Genomic DNA, 21,333 nt, shown 5'->3' on the forward strand with positions numbered 1-21,333 from the left:
TCAAGCACACTGGTGAATCTAAACTGTAACATCATAAGCTGCTGGCCTCTTTCAAAAGCAGCATTGGTCAACAATGCTTAATGGTGACACTGGGTGACACTGGGAGGACTCTGACTCACAGCGTACAACGTGCCGGGCCTGCCTGACCGAGCGGCTGTGCTGCTGCACGCCTGCAGGGCCTTGTGCTCATTGTCTTGGCGGTCCCTGTGACGTGGTTGTCTGTAAAGGCTCAACCTGGCTGCCTGGTCAAAGCGCCGCTATTGTCGTCTGGTAACCAGGGAGCAGAGGAGAGGGGGCAGCGGGGGGCACAGGAAATAAAGAGACAGGAAACTGGTGTCACGGTCACAGTCACCCGTCATGGTCCGACAACACCCCTCCCCATCCCAATCCTCCCTCAGACCACAGTGTAGAATACAGAGGGAAACGGACAACACCACCCTGGGTGTTTATAATCTGACGCCGCCATACAGTCTGCACTGTCTGAGCAGGGGTGAGTAATACGGCACCGTACGGTAATTTGGTTGAGCACAAATGAAATACACACGAAAAAACGTTTAGATGCATCAAAACAAAGGGAAGTCATTAGTTTTAAATAGCTGCTTTGTGTCTTCTTGAAGTACCACAGTGTGTTTGTTTACAAAGCCAAAAAGCTGACTTGTCAAAATTTAAAATAACATGGATTTATTCCTATCTGTCCTGCCAGTGATGACACTGGATTCTTTATCTTTTTAGTCGCATTAGCGGCGTTCTCTTGGGATGCAAATGTGTCTATTGGACTGGATATTTTGTACACACATTCAAAGTGTCCAGAGGTTGTTCCACTGACACTGGTGATCCCATAACCTCTCCTCTGGCATCATCATGAGGGTGACATTTTGTTTTTTTGTATAGTAATAAGTATTGGATGGATTGCCATGGAATTTGGTTCATGTTCCCCTCAGGATGAACTGGAATGGCTGAAACTGGCGAATGATACTCCCATGAGGTTCAGCTTTAACTATTTGCTAATTAGCAAATGTTAGCATGCTAACATGCTAAACTAAGATGGTCAGCATGTCAAACATTAAAACTGAACCATGGTAGCATATTCACTGTGAGCATGTTAGTGTGCTGACTTTGGCATTTAGCTCAGTGCACCTCTGTGTCTAAGTGCAGTCTCACTGAGCCGCTAGCATGGCTGGAGACTTACTTAGTCTGACTAAGAAAAGACATTTCAGTAACTTTGTAAAGCACTTAGTTCTCTTATAGTTCATGGTGTAAACTGTAACTTAAGAGGTATGCTCCACTTCTTTTATTCTTTTTCTTTTAAGGGGGGAAAATCGGTCAAATTAATTGAATACTAGCAGAGTTGCCAACTCTCATGCTTCTGGCGGCATCACACCTTCTGTCTCAAGCTGCCCGAACAATTCTTATGGATTTCAATCACAAACCCCGGATTTCAGTCATGTTAGCTTGACAGCTAATAAATCTCACTCAAAGCTGAAACCAAGAGTTTGCAGTCCTGATAGTGGCTTAAATCTGTGGCAAAGCAGAAGTGTTTGGTCCTTGCAGACATACAATAGATGTGACCTTGCCTGTGCGATAGCTGGTGGAAGAATGTTAACATAAAGAATAAATGGAGTCCATTCAATTGGCTGCCTCAGCAACACAGAGAGCAATGAGGATACAGCTCATGTACCTGTAAGTGGGGTAATACCTTTAGAGCTAGCATGAACTTTCCTCTATCAAGCCTTCATCTTCTCTGTTAATCTTAAACAACACTCTGGGCAAACTGATGTCTTTCAGTTAAAGGTGACCTTTTATAATGACGTCATTTGAGTATGGGGCAATGTCCCACTGGGCTCAACATTACAACAGTGCCAACATGCACACCACACTAAAATGAATGACAAATGCATCCCTGTGCAGTTTAAATCACACTGCGTGCACATCTGAAACAGCCCGGTTGTGTAACACACCGTGAGTCTCAGCTAGTTTGAATGAGGTGAGATGTAGGACAACACTTTATGTTATTCAACAATATCAGGAACTTAGTAGTTATGTATGCAAATGAACACTGTTCATTTTTTAACAAGGCATCCATAAAATGATGATGGCAGCTCATGCACTACCACAGAACGCCTGTTACTTTGCAAGTGCGTCAATGTGGCAAAAGGCAATTTACATTTTGCATACACTGTGCAAATTGACAACCACGCTGCAACAAAGACCAGCTGTGCAGCTGTGCAGTCAGTCCGGTCATCATACAGGAACAAGCTCAGTCATTGTGTCTGCTAACAGTGATTTACAGTACACATACTGTGAGAAGAAGAATTTTATAATACTGAACAGCTGTTAGATGTAGGATTCGACCTATGAGACTGTCATTTTGGTTTGGGAGACATGACACTGTTCCTGGGAGGTCTTATGGTGCTTATCAACATTAACTAAGAGCTTAAACTGCACTGCAAGATATGACTATAAATATCATTCGGCATGTCATTCAGAGAATATAAACCTTTACATGATGACTTTTTCAACTTTGCAGATTTTAAAATTTGTAGATGAAAGGTTTTTATATGTGAGAAAATCATCTGGCCTCTTGGACTACATCAATAACAAAACTTGCTTGAACAAGAGTAAAGGCGGTCAAGTCAAAAATAATGTTACCTGAGATCCCTCCTGAAATTCAGCTAATTGTCTAAATTAATTTTTTGTTTTGAAGAGAAAACTATCGTCCAGCAGCTCGAATGATTATCAACACCAACAGCTGCAGAAGTCCCGTCCATCAGAGGACAGACTTGTACAGAACAATATAACACATAGGCCAAACTGTCCTACCTTGTTGGAGGCCATGTCGCTGACTGAGCGGTAGGTCTGGATGGTCTCCAACTGGTCCAGACACCAGTCCAGCTCTTCCATCGTCTCCATAGCCAGTTTCTGGTAGGACTCATCTGCCAAAAGACACATGGACACGTAATCAGGCCCAAGAGGATCCATGTCCATAGCCGTGCCCCCCGACACCTTGCGTGGAGGTCCGAGGGTCCCAGAGTGGCTTGATCTTATGGAAGACTGGCCCGTGGGACATCCGGGAGCGGCAGAGGAAGAGGGGGGTGTGTGTATGCAGAGCTCCTTCATCTTGTTATGCTCCACCACCTCAGGAGGTTCAGGGAAGTCGTACTCTCAAACCAACTGAGGCTAGAGTTACTGTTTGCCGACTCTCCCTCTGTAGTCTCTTTCAATTCGTGGCCCCTCTTTCCCTCGCTCTCGTGCGCTCTTCAAACCCCCTCCCACTCGGTCTGGTTCCCCCGCCCCCTCTCTCTCCTTCGCTTATCCCCCCTCTCTCAGTACCGCTGTGCTGAACAAGTGGCGTGCAAACTAGGCGGTCTGCTGCCTCCTGCTGTTGATGTGTCTATGACCCCCCCCCCATTTAAAAACATACAAATGATGTGTACATAGATGTACAGTACACAAACCCACTGCCTGAAGAGACAATCATCTGGCTTTGCTTTTTTATACTCCCTTCATGATGTTTAAGACCCAAAGAAATGCATCTTTATAATATCTATTAAATCAAAACTATGAGGACAAGAAGAAGTCAAAGGGCGTGGAAGGGGAGTAAGAGAGAAAAACCAACATGAACTGATTTGATGCACTTTGACACTACTGCAAAGGTAGCCGCTCCACCTCCCTCCACTCCCGGTGACTTCCTTTCTGAAACATGCAGACCACTTCAAGGCTGTACTCTGCTGAACTGCAGCAGCAGCAGCAGCAGCAGCAGCTCACACCACAGCACCATGCTTCATAAACTGGCTCTCTCCTCTCTGAACCTCTCTGAGGGAGAAAAAAAAATTATATCAAACACCAAACTCTGTGTTTGCACAAGCAACACGAGAGGCAAACTTTGACTCCCTGAATTGGGGGGAGGCCAGGCCAGGGTCTCACTGTGTGCCAAAGAAACCAGAGCACTTCCTCTCTGGCCCTGAACTCACGCAAAACACGGAGCGGAATTACTGAATGGCGGAGTGACTGCGGAGGACAATCGCAGCTGTCATTCGATGAAACAGCTCTGTAGTTAGCAGCTATGACTCACATGTGGTAGGCGCGCAAGTTTTAGAAGAAAAAATGTTGTTTATGAGAAAGAGGGAAGAAGATAAACCATGAGGAGACAAATTAAGAAGGATCATTCGCTGATATACTGCGGAGAATGTTGATTCAACAAATTTCTGGCCGGAGGGAGTGAACGCTGAACGCATCTGGATCTCCCCACCTTCGCGTTTCTATGGAAAAGACTGATCTCTACTTCATAGGGCTTCACACATGGAAGAAATTTAGCCCATATGCTTAGCACAACAGGACAGCCAGCGTGCTGCTCCCCAATTTACGTCAATATAGTGGATCAAAGCACTTCAAAGCACAGCGATGGCGCACAGACTCTGAACAACTGGTGTTTAACAAAGAGTTTCAATGAAATCTCAGACGATAAATGTGCACTTGAGGACCCCTCCCTCTACTGAAAGATATCAAAACAACGTGACGACAGTGACTCTTCTGAATCAAAACGCAGAGTCGAGTTTCAGCCCTTTCAAGCCTGATGTGGTTTTTAGAAATCAGGCCACTGGCTCCTCGGATTACATGAGCATGACTGCGAGCACCGGCCTCATTCCTCAGGTCAGACCAGTTTTCCTTCACTTCAGCTCCAGGTTGGAGAATTCAAAGAACCCTTGGCTACAATATACCGCTGGACACCAAGCTTTGTGGTCCAAACTATTCACAGGAACCACCGGCATCCAAGCCATGTAAAAGTCAGTGACACAGAGCAGAAATCAAAGCAGCTCATGCACAAGGCGGTAAGCTGTTGAAACGGCGTATACTGTACATCAACATGTGGCCGTCTTGAGCCATAGGGGCAGGAGACGTTGGCAAGAAGGTGCAACCACATCCTGCCCCCGTTCCCTCCAGTGAGGGCATATAGACACATGAGACATTACAACGAGGAAGTCGGGAAAGATCAAAGGCTTGGCTCATCCACACCGCCCGTATGACCGGGGATTCAGGTCATTTTGAAGCTGGCGGCTGATTCATATACACAGTCCAGAATCCGATGGCAGTAAAAACCCTCAGATGTAGAACAAAAGTTTACTGGTTTTGGTGTCTGGCTTCAAACCGCTTGCCTACAGCAAGATCACTGAAGCAGAACATATTCATCTGTTGAATTTCCTAAAAATGACAACAGCTGGACCTGGAGCCATGCTTGTCTGACATGACTCACATTGTAATCCAAGTTCGAGTTGAAGTAGTAATTAAAACAAAGTTCTGCGCACACACGCACACATTAGGAGCAGTCATCATCACCTCTGCTTCATCATAAATACGGTCTGCTAAATGGGCTGACAGACATTTCTCAATGTCACCAGTCAAAGGTGGCGTGACGCACTTTGAGTCTGAAAAACCTGCTCCCAGACAGAGTGCGAGGTACTTTTCCAGCCTGTTTTTTCAGTGGAAGTCTATTTTTTTTCCTTCGGTGAGTCCTAATGCTTTGGCCATATGCTTGAGGGTGCCGAGAGGACAACAGACCTCAGTGTGCAGACAGACCTCGTCTGCCTCCCCTCTCTCCCCGTTCCCCCTCCGACTCTCTCCCCTATAGGGCCACAGACTGCCCTCTGTGAGAGTCGTCAACTGCACCAACGACCAGGGCTGGGCTCAAACACCCCCCCCCCCCTCCCCCCTCCATTCCCGCCCGAGACACCTTCTGCTCACTTCCACCTCACACTGCCCCTCTCTGTGCTCTCAACACCCCCCCCCCCCCCCCAAAAAAAAAAAAAAAACCTGCTTCCCTGGCTGTCTGGCTGAGGCCTGCCATGCAGGACTGGACTGCCTCATCTTTTATAACACTTACTGATAAGCTTCAGCCAGAGATGGAGGAAGTGTTCAGATGCTTCACTGAAAGTGCCCTCCACCAAAAATGTGGTTTTCTTCTTGTTCCTAGTGTTGAATGTTTGAGCTACACTGTGAATGATGTATGTGCAGAGCTCAACACTAAAGGTTGTTTTCACGTTCATCTACTGATAGTGGAAAGTTTCTCCACATTCACTGTAAATGCACGCAGGCTGACGAGCATGATTTGTGACATCACAAAACGTTTGGGAGCTGATCCTGGTCCAATATTCAACTTGCACAACCGTGATGTGGAAACTTGAAGCCTCCAGTGCACAAACACTGACAATGGACCTAACAGTAAAGTGGGAGACACAGTTCAACTGTTGAAATGACACATATTTGCATAATCAGAGATTCATTTCTTAATGAGGGAGGAGGCGTAGATGTAATGTTAAGGATTTTAAGAAGATAACTGAACTTTTTTGAGGAAAAAAGAAAAAACATATCAGACACACATTGTCAGTCAGAGCACAGTGTTTGGAGGAAGTATTGATACCAAAATGAAAACTGTTACATTTAAGTATCAAAATTAAAAGTACAGAAAGGTTTTTGATCATTATCACAGATGCAAGTTAGAAGCATTTTAATGTTGTAGCTGCTAATTTCACCTACTTTATATAATGTTGGGTAGTTAAATCTATGACTATACAAATGACATGTATGTATAAAAACAAATTATTTTACATGTTTTGTATGAGAAATCTTAACCTGCAAAGTAACTGAACTGTAGTTGTGCGATGGATGTCCTTAGTTGAGTACATATATAAAGTATCGAAATACTCAAGTATTCCAAAACCTTTCCAGTAAACAGTACTTGATTAACTGTACTTTGCTTCCAGTGGAAACAGCAAGAGTCTCTGTGTGAGCAGCTGTCCAGGCTTGACGCAGAGTTGAGGTTTTCATGTAGTATTTGAGTTTTCATGGTGAGGTTGACTTTAACACAGTGACTAACGTCTTAAGTCTTGTTTATTCATACTAATTTGACGAGTCAGGAAACAATGGGGCCAAAAACACGTGAGTCATCGCCATCAGGTCAAAGTGTAAACAGCTCTGAGGTATCTGCACGTACACACACACACACACACACATTCCTCATCTTGATCTCAACGCATCATGAAGGAGGAGAAACTCCGACACCGATATGTACACACACTCTGCGCTGTTTGTGTTTGACTTCTCACTGCACGTGGAGCTGAGACAGCCTCAGTGAGTCACCTTTGTATCACCCCCGATGTACGTCAGTTTATTCGCAACACTCATGACGGGAAAAAAAGAGTTTGACATGAGGAGACAAAGACAGACAGAGAAAGAAAAGGAGAGAAATATTGGAATTCTACCGAATGTTTGTCCAACCAGAAAGCAACACAGAGGGGTCATCAGTGCAGGTGAACCGTCAGCCCAGAACACACCTGCCTGAAAGTCCACTAAAACTGTAAATATCTTGAATTTGATCAGCAAATTTCAAATCTTTGCTCTTTGATTGTGCAATTTGCAGCATGGATACTGCTGCAGGTTCAGAAAACTGTCCCATTTTGACATTGTCTTTCACACTCTTAAGTATGAATTCAGTTTATTCATTTTCTTATGTTACATTATAGATAATTGGTTAAAAGAATTTCTTCATGTTCATATTTCTGACAGATACAGAAAGGTATCATTAAAATTTATAACATTTCATAAGCAAGAGCTAAGTGCTTTCCAGAAATAATTAGAAGACATCCATTAATGTGCTGTATGCTGCTGATTTGTAGTCCATTTAACATTTTTAATACTGCACACAGATCAGTAGATAAAACCATGCCTTTAATGTTGTATCTTATTGTCTTTATTGTTTTATACTCATCACTTGTGTCATTTCTACTGTTTAAATACAGATGCTTTGATTAGTGTATTATTGGGTGTGAGTGCACTTCTTCACCTTTTTCCACTGCAGGACCCAACCTAACCTCTCCATAAATATCAATAAAATCTCCTCTAATTTTATCAGATTATGTGCAAGGGGAATTGCTCTGACACGCCAATAAAGTAAGCGACTACTGCATGAGGCTGATCGTGATAAAATATTAGGAGTGCGGTGTGATGTAATCTCTGCAGAACCTGTGGTGTGATGGACATTTACGGCCAACCCCGAAACCACACGCAGCCTTTGTCTTCTCTGACAAACAACCCTCACTACAGATTATGCCTCTTCATAGTTTACATCTGCGGCATAATCTCCTCAACTATCAAAACAAAAGGCTTCAACAAACACACACCTCATCGGGGCCTGTTAGACAGCTCCTTCACAATGCACCATGGAGCTGTGTTGGCACGGGCCAGCTTGAGGGATGGGCCGCAGCGAGGTTTATGACTGTGCTGACGTCAATGACATAATTCAAATACTTAACCAGGCTGCACGCTTCCAGCCCTCCGGATCCTCGCCTCTGGCTGCGAGCCTGGAAAACCTGACATGGACTCCTGCTGTGGAGCAGAGTAACTACTGCAGACAGGAGCGGGTCAGATTTGTTCTGGTTGTCAATTTGTGGTCAGCTGTCTGCCTGTGTGTCCATCCACCCATCACTTTACTCATTATTTAACCCTCACACACAAAGAATACGGTCTAAAAGAAGACATCAAGACATTACAGTGTTTAATCCCTTTGAGCAGAATGACACTACAGTGTTTCCAGAGAGCTGACACATAAATCTTTAATTATAAATATCTGGACACAGTTTACTTGGCTGTTAATTACAGACACCGCTGGTTTGCTTTGTCCTTAAAACAGGCTTCTATATTTCACTTATTACATGCATGCACACACACACACACACACACCTACACACAAGGCCAACACTCCTGCCCCGGTTTGAAAGTGATTATTGCTTGTTATTCGGCATCAAAGGGCAGATTACTGGTGACTAAGACCTGCTATTCTTCTTCTTCCTTCTGTCAGAATAACCTGTTTCAGATTAGTCTTTCATGACTTCTCTTTCGGGCCATGTTTACAAAAAGAGACAAAAGATGAATAAGTCAAGCTTATTATGTGGGGCCCCACACCCTGGGCAGTTTACGCACGAAGTCAAGTGTCTGTTGAGTCTCACGGCAAAGAATGTGTATGTTTGAGTTCAGTTTGCAGCCATGCTGAATTCATTTTGCTTTGCCCAGTTCAGTTCCCGAGGTGTATGAGACATGTACACTGTGTGAGTGTGTGACATTAATCACAATTTACACAAAATCCCATTAGTTTGTCTGCAAGATCTCATTTGATAGAGGAAAATCAATAAAAAAAATATGTAGCTTCCATGTCTACTTGCATAAAAAAGCAAGGTCAAGGAAGGCGGTCTACGTGGGTCAACAGGCCCCACTTAGGGCAGCAGAGCCTTCAACATTCATTTCAGAAGGCAGTCAGTAAACATTAATTTCTCAAAGGGAACACTGACTCTAGGAACATGATGAGATTTCACGTCCCTTCTTGGTCAAATGACTAAACCCTGGACCCTGGAGTCCCTGCCATCTGTGACAATATTCAGCCAGTGATAACCGTTACAGCTTAATCATCAATCCTTGACGGTCAAAGACGTCATGATGGAGCGTTCTCCTCAAAGTACTCTTTATCAGCCGCAATATAGAGCAAAGCCTATAATCTGAATCAGCCAGGGAAGAGTGAGCCTTTTGTTGGCTGTGGAGTTCATGGGACTGCATGTGACAGAGCCAAGATGGTTTATGAAGCGTAAACTGCAAACTCACACGAGGAAAACTACAATCCCCTCACGTTACTGGAGTAAGGCGGTTAAACAGCCTGAAGTGACGCATTTGCAGCTGAGCTAGTCTTTAATATACCCCCCAGTTTTCTGCTTCTTGCGCACGTTCACCCAGTGACTGTGGTCACGTTCTTGCTCTTTTTGTTTATTTCATACAGTCTGACCTTTTTTCTGCTTCTCCCATTTTGCATCTGATTAAAAGGCTGAAAAACTGACGTCTCTCTCTGACCTTTGCTGTGTTTTTGTTCTTTCTCATCGTGCTCTCTGCAACAAGCTGGCAAATCTCTTACTCGTTCTTGAACCCACTCTTATCTCTGCGACTAACCTCAACATCTTCCTACAGGAATTCACATTACTCTCTCTGTCGAGGTCAAATATGCTTCACTCCATTTCGCTGTCCATCTCAAATCCCTTTATGGAAGTATTCAGAGTTCATTATGCCAAGCTCGTGCCCAGATATACACAGGTACTTTATCTTTTCCAAAACTGGGGATATTGCCTCACTGAAGAACACAGATGCAAAACAGGAAAAATCTGTTCTCCTTTTCCGGACAAAGAGTTGATGAAAACGAGGCAGAAAGCAGCACAGGGGAGGATATGAGGGCATCTTCCCTTGTTATATTGTTAATTGTTGTAGCTGCAGCAATTTGAACAATAACTATTATTCAGTGGCAGGTGTACTGTGTGTTCTCTGTATGCTCAGGAAAAGTTGGAGACAGAGATATTCTATGGCGGGACAGCAGTAAGACAGACGCTGCGTTAGAGTGCACCGTTCCTGTGAGGTTTTAAGCAAACTCACACAGAGTTAATCACATTTGTTTTTCTCATGCTATCTTGATGGAAGCCAGTAACGGGATGGTTTCACTCGTCAGAGATTACTTTGAGAAGGTCAAGGTTTGTGAGAAGTGTGGAGGAGGAAGGACAATAAGAGCCTCATAGTTGTCTTGTATTTTTTCCTGCTGCGGGACGCTCCTAGCAGCCCATCTGTGCTGATAGGAAGTGGAGAGCACCCGTGTGCAGGCCGTGCTGACGTCAATCGGGCTTGAAGAACCAGTGCAGCAGGAACTAATATCCCCACATCCCTCCTCCCTTTCTTTCACCCGTTTTTTTCCTCCTTCTCATGTACCTGATCTGAATCTGACCCATTAAATATCTTTCTGTGGTTCTCACCCTCTTTCATTCCCTCTGTCCGGTCATAACATCAGTGCATGGGAATATTTTCTGCTGTTATGAAGTCACAGTTTCCTGTATCTGAAAGATTAGAGTTTCCATTTGCACGTGCGAAAATGCTCAAAGATAACACAGTTTGTGCTGGCGGTAAACATCTATTACTGTGTTGACACTGAAATTAAGGAATAATTATCTATCCTAATTAAGCATTTGCATGCAGAACACTGAATATGAAATGTTTCCTGTGAATGTGTGCTCTATTCACTGCACAGGTATGAGACTGTAGTAACTCTCTATATGTGGCTTCCATTCACTGTTTATTCCAAACTTCCTTCAAATCAGAAATGTGCAGATTCTTGTCACATGCAGGTGAAATTTCCATCTCTGGCATTCATGCATGAAACTACTGAGCGTATCAATGTTTGGATCATTACTTTTCAATATTTGGTATCTTTCAAATCTTGTTCTCGACAAACAGAAATGCGCTGCATTGCATGCATGTTACAGCTTTCCACATTTTCCCAAATCCCAAAATAAACTTTTCATACGCTGGGAGGCTTATTGCAGGACTCACCTGACAGGCAGACTTTGGTAACAGAGGGCTGATTCGCAGCAGGAGACTTTCTGCAAACAGAGAGAAACAAGTCAGTAACTATTAAAATCAGGAGTGCTGATGTGTCACTAATGGTTGCATTATTTTTTCCACAGTGTGATCTAGTTTCACCAGCAGTCAGTGTTGCCACAGCACAAACATAAAACAGGTGCTTCAACAGTTCTCTGAACTGGTCACAGGTCAGATTTTCTACCTTGGCACAATGTCACGTATAATTCAGTTTTGGCTCATTGTGACCACTCTCTCTGAGGTCGTATTGATTCTGTGTCCACCTCTGCAGCCGCTGACCCAGTTCAGAGACCGGAGGAGCTTTGATGCAGTCGACATGAGGAAAGCCCACTCCCAGCAGAAAAATGATATAAAATAAAACGTCAGTGTCCAGTTTAGGACTTCAATGCTGTTCCTGCATTGTGGCTTTAGCATTAAAAGCGCAAGACTCCCTGTACTTGGTTTAATGTGAGTGCTTCCTTCATGACACTGATGCATTAAGAAATGTTTTTGGTGCACTGGCGCCCCCAAGTGATGCAAGTTGGCATCTCGAACTGTGGCGTCTAAACATATTTGTGAAAGTTAAAATCCACCAGGAAGCTTTCAAAACAAAAAATCCTATCAAGGATGTCTATCAGCACACAAAAGATCAAAAAATGGAAGAATAGAAATCGTTACTGCTGCATATCTGAAGACATTCTGCAGCATGTGGTCACTCACGAAACACAAACGGCTACTTTGGTAAAATATGAGGACTTACTTATAAGATGCGCATTGTACATTTGTCAAGGTGGTGAAATTGTTCCTGACAGTCCGAAGGCTCGCCAGAACCTTAGAAGGACAGAGAGAGACAAAGGATGAGAAGGAGAAGCCACAAGAGCCAGTGATGGGGTTGAAATGTGAGGAAGAAACGAAAATGACAAAAACATCAAAAAGGCACATAGAAGTATTTAAAGATTGAAATTTGACACTCGCAGGAGGTTTGAGAGAACACGCAGTGATAATGGGACAATCTCACTTACATTATGTGCAAAGTATTGTTATAATGTGATGGCTTTATGGTTACTTTTCTATATTTTTACATTTTGAAGATTTGTTTTTACAAAGTTTGCAGCTGATTATGCAGACAGATTAACCACCTGTTGTGCCTGCATCATTCACAACTGTGAAGTAACTGAAAATTCATTGCAGTCTTTGCCTCTCAGTGCTGAAGGGTGTTTTGCCCTGAAACTCAAATAAATATTTCAACTTTAGGAATTACTGATGCGCAGGTTGTGTTTTCAGCACATTCATACACCCGGGCTTTCTCTTAAATATGTTGTACCAAGCCAGGGAACTACAGTTGCTCCATTCATTATGCTGCAATCTGAAAAGAGTAGTTCAGAGTATTTACCATCTTTCACGCTGAGACAAAACCATCACATGACATCATGATTGTTTGGAGTGAATTGCAACTACGAGACAGCAGAGGAAGACGGGACAAATTCAACTACAGTTTAAGGTGGCGAGGATGAATCTGAAATGATCTTGCGTGATCTTGCTATGCATATTAAAGGCCACCAGGGGGCAGAGAGGTTACTAAAGACTGAGCGAGTGACTTTCTGGATCCATGAGTGCTTCACATCTAAAAGCCCCTTGGGGAAAATTGCGTTTGTCAAAACATCATTACCATGACTTTGATGTTGTTTGGAGCAGATTTATTGACTCGTAATCAGCTCTTACCTGGGCAAATGGAGTCACAATCAAATCCTCTCCATGCCTGAAATGGGATGTGAAAACTAGTGAGCACAGACGGACAGTTACACAAACAAACACACAGTTGAACAAAGAGATTTTGATTCAACAGCAGCCTGTCTCAGCGCTCACGCCAACTCACAGTTCTCCAACAATTGAAGAGTTTCGAGACAGGGACTTTGGTGACAGGTCGTAGTCGCTGTCAGAGCGGTACAGGAAGGACTCCCGCCGCTGGCCGTGGCCCGCCAAGTTGGGATGTAGAACCAGACCTGAACCCGGGGATGCCTGCGGGTCTGAGGGACTGCAGCACAACGAGGGACCATTCTCCACTTCAAAGCTGAGAGAAGACAACAACAGCCATCAGTTAAATAAGAAAGACAGATTAAACAATGTTCTGTTGGTATTTAGAGAGCACATGTTTTATCAAATGAAAGCAGGGGTCTGGGTCATTCCTAAATCAACTTCAGGGAGTCTATAGACAGATGATTGATGAAACAATCATTTACACTGACTGTCAAATCGTTGTCGTCATCACTAAGTACTTTCAATAAGCTGCCACTAAGTACCAGCTTGTGCAACATGTTCACATATCCCATCCAGGAAAGACATGGTTGCATAAACCCTAAAATGATTACTCACCCATCCATCCACGGCCTAAAAACCAGACTATTGTGCTCATTAAATAAGTATGCTTTGCTGGTCAGGGTAAGGAGGGATTGTTTTATTGTAAACTGCTGCTCTGGTCTGTGTCTCACCATCCATGACAGCTCCACTGATTCATCCCTACACAGTAGCAGAGACAGCGAGATCAGCTCCTTATGGTGTTTATGTCGAGCATATTCTAGAGTCCATTTACTTCTCCCTGCTTACTTTATAGTGACAGACACACTCAGCTGTGTCTAATGGTCTTTGAAACACACAATAGATCCAGTATACAAGTTGGATCGTCTGTATCTACCTGCTCAAGGAGTGCAGATGATAAGTGCAGCAGTAGACAAATCTATCAAATAAGAATGAAAATGAAAGCACGGACAGTCTAATGCAACATATAATCAAATAATTTAAAGGCTCCTGGCAGAGAATTTATGAAGAAAACCTCAAATCAAAAGCCAAAGCAACACGCAGCTGAGCTGATACAACGTGGGCATGTTTTGTGTAACTTAATGCAAACATCGGCAGTCCATCTACCCAGCATGCCTGCTGATGCCAAAGTGAAACCACCACAAGCGGATATAATCTGTTTGTCAACATGGAGTGGGTGCAGGAGGAGAGGACAAGCTTTTTGTGTAACCAGATGATCAGGTCAGATGGATGGGAGTTTAGAGGTGAAAGGTCAAAGTATCAAAGCCCCGCAAGAACGACAGATGCCACAATTTATGAATAAAAAAAAAAAAACCACAGTAACTCGTGAAATTCTGAGTCTATCTTGGGCACAGGTCTAGTCTGTGTCATAGACATATAAGACACATTATCCACATTTTATTGTTTAACCTAATTGTAGTAGAAAAGTGCCCACAACACATTTATAGCTTTCACAAACACGCCCAGTACTTAACCAGCTAAATCTATGTTGTAATGGACTGACTGTCGCAAAGGTCGCCTCACTATTTGCCCCACATTTATCCCCTGCCTCTGTAATTTCTGCAACATGTGGGATTATCCAGGCACATATCCCACTGAGACGCTCTCAGTCCCACACCTCGGCCAGATTAAAGTGAAATGTGCAGACTCTGACAGGGCAGAACGATAAACGTCATCCGTGTTGCGCTTTGCGTCATCCAAATCCCAACTTCACAACATTAACAGCGTGCTTTACCTCCAGTTATCTAATCTCTTGATCTGACGAGCGCAGGCAGCCACAGTATGTTGATGACACGTATTTTCTGCAGACCCGATTCACTGTAAAGCTCGCAGAAACGGTCTAGTACAATGAATCGTAACAAAGCTCACAATTTATGTTGCCTTTGAGACACAAGGTTGAATTTCACATTGCAATCTACCAGATAACAATCGCTCTAAAACACCTTGACACTCACAGAGAGAAAAGAAAGGCAAATACTCAGAGACAGTCTAGAGGAGCAAATTAGAAACAAACAAAAATCACCTGGGAGCCGAGAGGTGTGCTTTACTGACCACCTCCTCGCTGAAGTCAAAGTGCCCAACTCTGCACCTGGGGGACCTCCGCGGCATTCTTCTCTCCCTTCCACCTCCTCCCTCCTCATCAGGCAACAAAAAGCACCGATACTGCGGCTGCTCACTCATAAATGCACGCACACAAACACAGACAGACCCCGTGCAGTAACGGGCCACGTGCCGGACTAACGTAGGCTTGGCAAACACCAGCAGGAGATCTGGGCTGGAGTCCTCGCAGTCGCTCTGTTTATCTGACCGCCTGTCCTTCTTCCCTCAATATTAAAGCACTGCAGATTAGTCAGCGCGTTCATCATCCCACCCCACCCTTCACTTGGCCACCTATCATGTCCTATAAAAAACAGATGCACTGGAGTTTACAGTGAAAAGGCAATGTATTAAAGTGGAAAATCCAGATTTTCATTTATTAGCCAACGTAGAAACTCTCATTGATGTGCATATGGTGTATGGTGTAAAAATCTTTGTGGTGTGGCTTTCAGGTCACATCTACTGTTAATTATAATCACTGCATTAACAGACAATTTCACAGAGGAACGTGACCTTTTCACCTCTGCAAGAAAGTGTTCAAGCTCATTCACAAATGTTTATTTTCCTCCATAAAGACTTCAAATAGCATAACCAGGAACACGGGAGAATAAAGAGAGACTGCAGTTCACCCCTGCTGTAAGAAGTGAATTCTTTAGATAGCATAGCAGGGGTGAGATGCTCAGAGGAGGGACTGTTAGTGGGGTAGAGGTGTCTGGGACAAGGTTCCTCAGATGTTATCAGGGGATATTACAGTTCAACACCACCAAAGATGTGAAGAAATGCATTAATCATTGTGTTTAAGGAAAGAAAAGCACCATTCATTTAAGAACGGACAGGATTTTACTTCTTTGACAGATAGCAAAATAACCTAATATAACAATTATGTTTTTGTTCTGGCAGGAGATAGTGAGCTATTAGCAAGACTTAACACTATGTTAGTGTTTATATACTGTATGTCCACATCAGTAGAGTGAATTTCGCATTAGAGGCATCTAAAAAGCACCCCTGACAGAGTGACTGGGTGAGATTTGGAGGGCTGAGAAGAACCAGAGCCTCCCATTATCATCTGAGTGGAAACAAAGGAAAAGAAAAAAACCAGGGCTCCACTATATAAATACATATTTTTAAAAAACATCAGCTCCAACTTCACATACCGGATCCAAAGAATAAAGCAAGAACTGCTGCTCATATAAATAATCATGAGAGCCGTTGATGAGCGTTCACTCATGCGAGGGTCAAAGAAGACATGTCTCTTAAGCAGCAGCACATCTCAGAGGAAAAACACTTGACACTCTGCTCTGTTGAGCATGTACTTTTCAATATTTCAACAAAAGAAACATTTTATGATGAAATCATATCATCATCCCTCCCACATTTCAACACAGGCACACATGCATTGAAAGCATCACAGATCAGATTTATTGTCCCAGCTATTGTAATCCTGCTGCTGCTTCTGTGCGCTGTGTGTGTCGGTTCATCGTAGAAAAACATGCCTCCTCTGCTGCTTTCCCTGAGGTTTCTCACTATGTTTTCTTCCCTTCTCTTTTGTCCTTGCATTCGTTATTGAGGGTCTAAAACTAGAGCAAGTCCTTTATTGTGCAGATTGTAAAGATTTTTGGCTCTATGAATAAACTCGACTGGACTTTGCTTATAACATCAGGGAAAATGTGGCCAACTACCATCGCCAGACTCTTCATATGCCATTGGCTGTGTCTGTTTCCAGTGTTTTTACATACTCTTTGATAAAGCGCTCTCCTGGACTCTAACTCACCCTGGAGCAGAGACATTTTTGGCAACCTGAAATGAACTATTGTTAGGGGTCTGTGTGAACTAATGAATAAATCCCAAATAACTGCATAGCTCTTTTACAACACACTAAATAAACAAATAAATAAAGGCAAACAGAATGAAGCAACTGTCCTCTCTGTCTTTTCCTCTCTCACAAACACACCAACCAAATTCTTACCACGTATTCGCTACAGTGAAGCGTCTGTATCGACGGGGATGCTTGTTAACCACCTGCTTGCGAAAGCATCTCGGTGAGAGAGTCTGACCCGGATTAACGGCAACAGCGCTGCATGAGTCTGCCCGGTCCGACCTGAGCTCCCTGTGCTCTCCACTGGCTTCCATTAGTGCTTTACAACCAAATCCAAGGCAAGATGAGCGGAGCCTTCAAAAGCTACGGCCTTCCCACCAAACAGCTGAAATCACAGTGTCTGGAAAACCATCAGGACCTTTTCAGAGCCTGGTTTTATGTTAACAAAGCTACTGTACTCTAAAACTCTCCTCTTCCCTGAGATTGAAATCATTGTACTGTGCTGACAAACACTGACTTATTTACTCAGAAGAATTTGACTTTGAGCTTATGATTAATTTGATTGGTAGATATCTTTCGGACCCCCCTCCCTTGCAATGTGTATGATGCAAATCCAAACCCCAAGCAACGATTGGCTCATCAATAGCAGCTGGAAAATACCACTAAAAGTTGTGGCGTCGTGTAATAAACAGGGCAAAAGTTTTCCAGCTCCTGACCTTTAATCCACATGAAGGCAATCCATGCTTTTAAAAATCAGTAGAGCAGAGTGTGAGTGTTACACAGATGAAAGCAACTGTCCGTGGACAGAAAGCCCACAATCATGTGTAGTTTGTCAGTGTGGTTCAAAGAAAAAAGGACGTATGTGGCAAATGGACATTCAAGGATGTAAAGTGGTAGCATCATTAAAAAACCCTTTTGTCCACACCGCCTGCATTAACGCTACCACAGAACAGCAGCCTATTGTGCTCGGCCTCAGACATAGACAAAACAATAATGATGTATTAATCTAAATGACTGCCAAATTATTCTGTGCCATCTGATGCTTTGCAAACTGTGTGTTCTTCTCCAGGGCACAGAGCTACAGCTATTACTGCAAGAGACAACTAAGAAGAAAACAAGGTGCTGAAAGCACACACTAAAGTAAAAAATATAAATGTCACTGCCAACTTGCTGCAAATTTGCAAATCTAATGTCAAAAGTAGATGGGAGAAAACGCCACCCTCCTGCTGTGCCCAGCACACGACTTGTTCTCGTATTCCACTCCTACAAAAATCCTTTCAACTAAAAGTAAAAGCTACACGTAGTTCTTAAAAGCAAAGAACAAAAAGCTGAGAACTACATAAAAATAAAGCCAAATCACCCTCGGACAGCAAACGTGCACCCCGGCAGCAGTGATGCCTCGCAGCGTGTTGACGTTACTTCTGCATGGAGCTGCATCATAAACACTGTGTGACTGTGACGACCTGCTGCCTGAGCCTCACCTGTCAGGGTCAGCCTGTGTGATGTCGATGCGGGGCAGAGAGGCGATGGGCAGACTTGTGGGTCTGGTCCGGGTCACTGGATCTTCTTCAGGCGTTAGCGACCTGCCCCTGTCCCTCTCCTTTTCCGCCTGCCGCCATGACAACGGGGGCAGCTGTAGGTTGCCAGAAAACCGCCTGTGGACTTTGCACAACTCTACCCCGAGGGTGCTGCCTGTAGATACCTGTCCCACTGGAGGCTCCTTGTTCTCCTGAGGGCGAACAAAGAGAAACAACAATGAATCATTGGGTTTGACTTCTGCTCATAATCTTGCCTTGGGATGGGCTTTGAGGTGAATATACATGAAGAAAATGTGGGAAAAATTGGGTCAGCGTCTTCTTTAAATACAAAAGGCGGATTAAATATTGCAGCAGCACAAAAACAACAAGATTAAAGAGAAATAAAGATTTCTTAAAAATATTTTTTATGATTATAATACAGGAAAAGATTCAAAGTAACATTACAATTGGGAAATGTGTTACATTGAAACTTTTCCAAAGCGATGTACAGTACGTTGGCTACATTTGTTTTGATGCTCCTCACTACACAGAGAAAAATTAGCTGTTTGATCAAAGCCTATTTCAGGCCGTCTACAAGTGAGCTGCTAATTGACATGTTTATTAAGCTGTGCTGAATAGAAATAGTGTGTTTAATGTAAGGAGCTCTGAAAGGAATGGCGGGATGTAAACGAGGCGGGGCACTGAAGAAACCGAGGCAGCTGCCACAGCTCATTCTGCACACACCACCCTCCACTTTGTGTTCAACGCATGCAAGTGTGAATGAAACCGACAGGCTTCAAATGAACAAGAGAGACGAGGCGGTACAGTGTTGTTGCAGGGGAAACGGGGAGGTCGAGGAATTCCTTGAACATGGCTTTGGCAAACAAGAAAACATCTGTGTACTTTGCTTATGTGAGGCTGGAGTGTAGACAGAGATCAATGTGAAGGCAGATGACAGCCAGTGAGAGAATGAGAGGAAGAAAGAGTGAAGCCACAGTCTTACCTCACCACCACCACCACCACCACCATCACCACCACCACCACCATCATCATCATCATCATCAGCAGCAGCAGCAGCAGCAGCAGCACTGACAGCTCAACACAATTTGACAAGACCAAGCATGCATATCAACAACTACTAGCTCTGTCCTGACTAACACGATTTAATCAAATGCAGTTACTTGTTGCTAGAAAATATTTGGGAGCTTAAAAAATCCAACATATCAGCCAATAGCACTGTAAACATAACATAAAGAAGAATGTTGATACAGATTGTTTGATATATTTGTGACCAATAGTGACCATGTTAAAACTTCTCAGTGCTCTCTAGTGGACGAACGTTATAATGACAACAATATTTGTAAATTACCTCAGACCTCGTGCGGAATTTCTGCTCTGTAATTTCTTGTCACTTATCAGCCACCATGCGCTGTACACCGATACTGATGTATCTGCATAAGCTATTATCGGCTGATATATTGGTGCTGGCAGATTTACTGGTCTAGCTCAAGTCCTGTAGGTACAAATGTAGGTTATTATTGTAATTACAGATTAATCTACTGTTAAATGTATCGGTCACTCAGAATCTTTCAAAAATGCCCATCACTATTTCCTAAAGCACAAGATGACCTCTTCAAATGCCAAATGTCCGTGTTCAACCAACAGTCCAGAGGCCAGAGGGATTCAATTTACTATGATAGAAGACTGAAAAAACAGCGAATCCATACATGTGAGTAGCTTTAAAATGAACATTTTAAACAACTGTAAACTGAGCTGAAACAATTAAAAAGCTGATGTTGACAGTAAAATGCATCATCCAAGAGGATTCTATTAAAAACCTGCTCAATTTTCCCATCTGAAAAAAGAAAGCTAAAAATAAAAGCCCCTGATGACTTGTAGTATTTACCTAAGCTTGGTAATAAGTCAAAGGGACCACTGTGGACACATGCACATCTGTCCTGTTGAAGTGATGCATCCACAAACCTGTAACTGTTATATGCCCCGAGGGGGCTGGCAATCTGTTCCCATTAAAGTCTCTTCTTTATTGCATCAAGAAAAGCACGTTTCAAGTCCAAATTGGCTCTTAGTCGAGGGCAGAGAGATCCTCTGTGAAATTTTAAAATGACAGTGGTGCGTGTACTGATGAAAGGAGGGAGGGAAGGTCAAAAGGAAAATCGATAAAATTCACATTAATGAGTGGGCGAGTGAAGCGAGACAGAGTGGGGTCACAGGATGAGGTAGAGGGCTAACAGTAATTAAGAAATAAAGGGAGACCACAGAGAAGAGGAAGTCAACCCACCTCCGCTCTCTTGTGAAAATGACAAACGATAAGGGCACGGACACGGCAGATTGGGCAGCAAAGAGGAAACGTGAATGAGAGAGTAAACTGCATAACAGAGGGATGAGACCTGGGAGGGGAAGGTTTCTGAATGAGAGAGGAAAGACAGAGTGGACGGAGGAGAAACCACAGACAGTGAGACTTTCTGATAGTCAGTAAACACAGCGCTGCTGACTCCTCTGCTACTTCTAGGAAATGCAATTTGTCTGATTTATCGTGTCTGTTCCTTTAAAGATACGACCTTTCTGTCCCAGTGAAAAGGGGTGAAAATTAAATCTGGCAAAACATGAATCTGTTCTGATGACTCCGCTTGACAGGAG

General features: G+C 43.5%; 1 protein-coding gene across 2 annotated transcripts in view; it reads right to left on the bottom strand.

The window, feature by feature from the left end:
* Positions 1-21,333, bottom strand: part of LOC143328924 (3',5'-cyclic-AMP phosphodiesterase 4B-like) — a 47,488-nt gene that overhangs the window by 11,061 nt on the left and 15,094 nt on the right. For both annotated transcript variants that reach the window (XM_076744430.1, XM_076744431.1), the window contains exons 4-9: positions 18,640-18,887; positions 13,307-13,501; positions 13,153-13,189; positions 12,191-12,261; positions 11,404-11,453; positions 2,821-2,933 (exon numbers count right to left, since the gene is read on the bottom strand). In XM_076744430.1, coding sequence (XP_076600545.1) covers positions 2,821-2,933; positions 11,404-11,453; positions 12,191-12,261; positions 13,153-13,189; positions 13,307-13,501; positions 18,640-18,887 — 714 coding nt within the window. The remainder of the gene's footprint in view (positions 1-2,820; positions 2,934-11,403; positions 11,454-12,190; positions 12,262-13,152; positions 13,190-13,306; positions 13,502-18,639; positions 18,888-21,333) is intronic.

This window comes from Chaetodon auriga, chromosome 12, assembly GCF_051107435.1.
Source record: "Chaetodon auriga isolate fChaAug3 chromosome 12, fChaAug3.hap1, whole genome shotgun sequence".
NCBI classification, from domain to species: Eukaryota; Metazoa; Chordata; class Actinopteri; order Chaetodontiformes; family Chaetodontidae; genus Chaetodon; species Chaetodon auriga.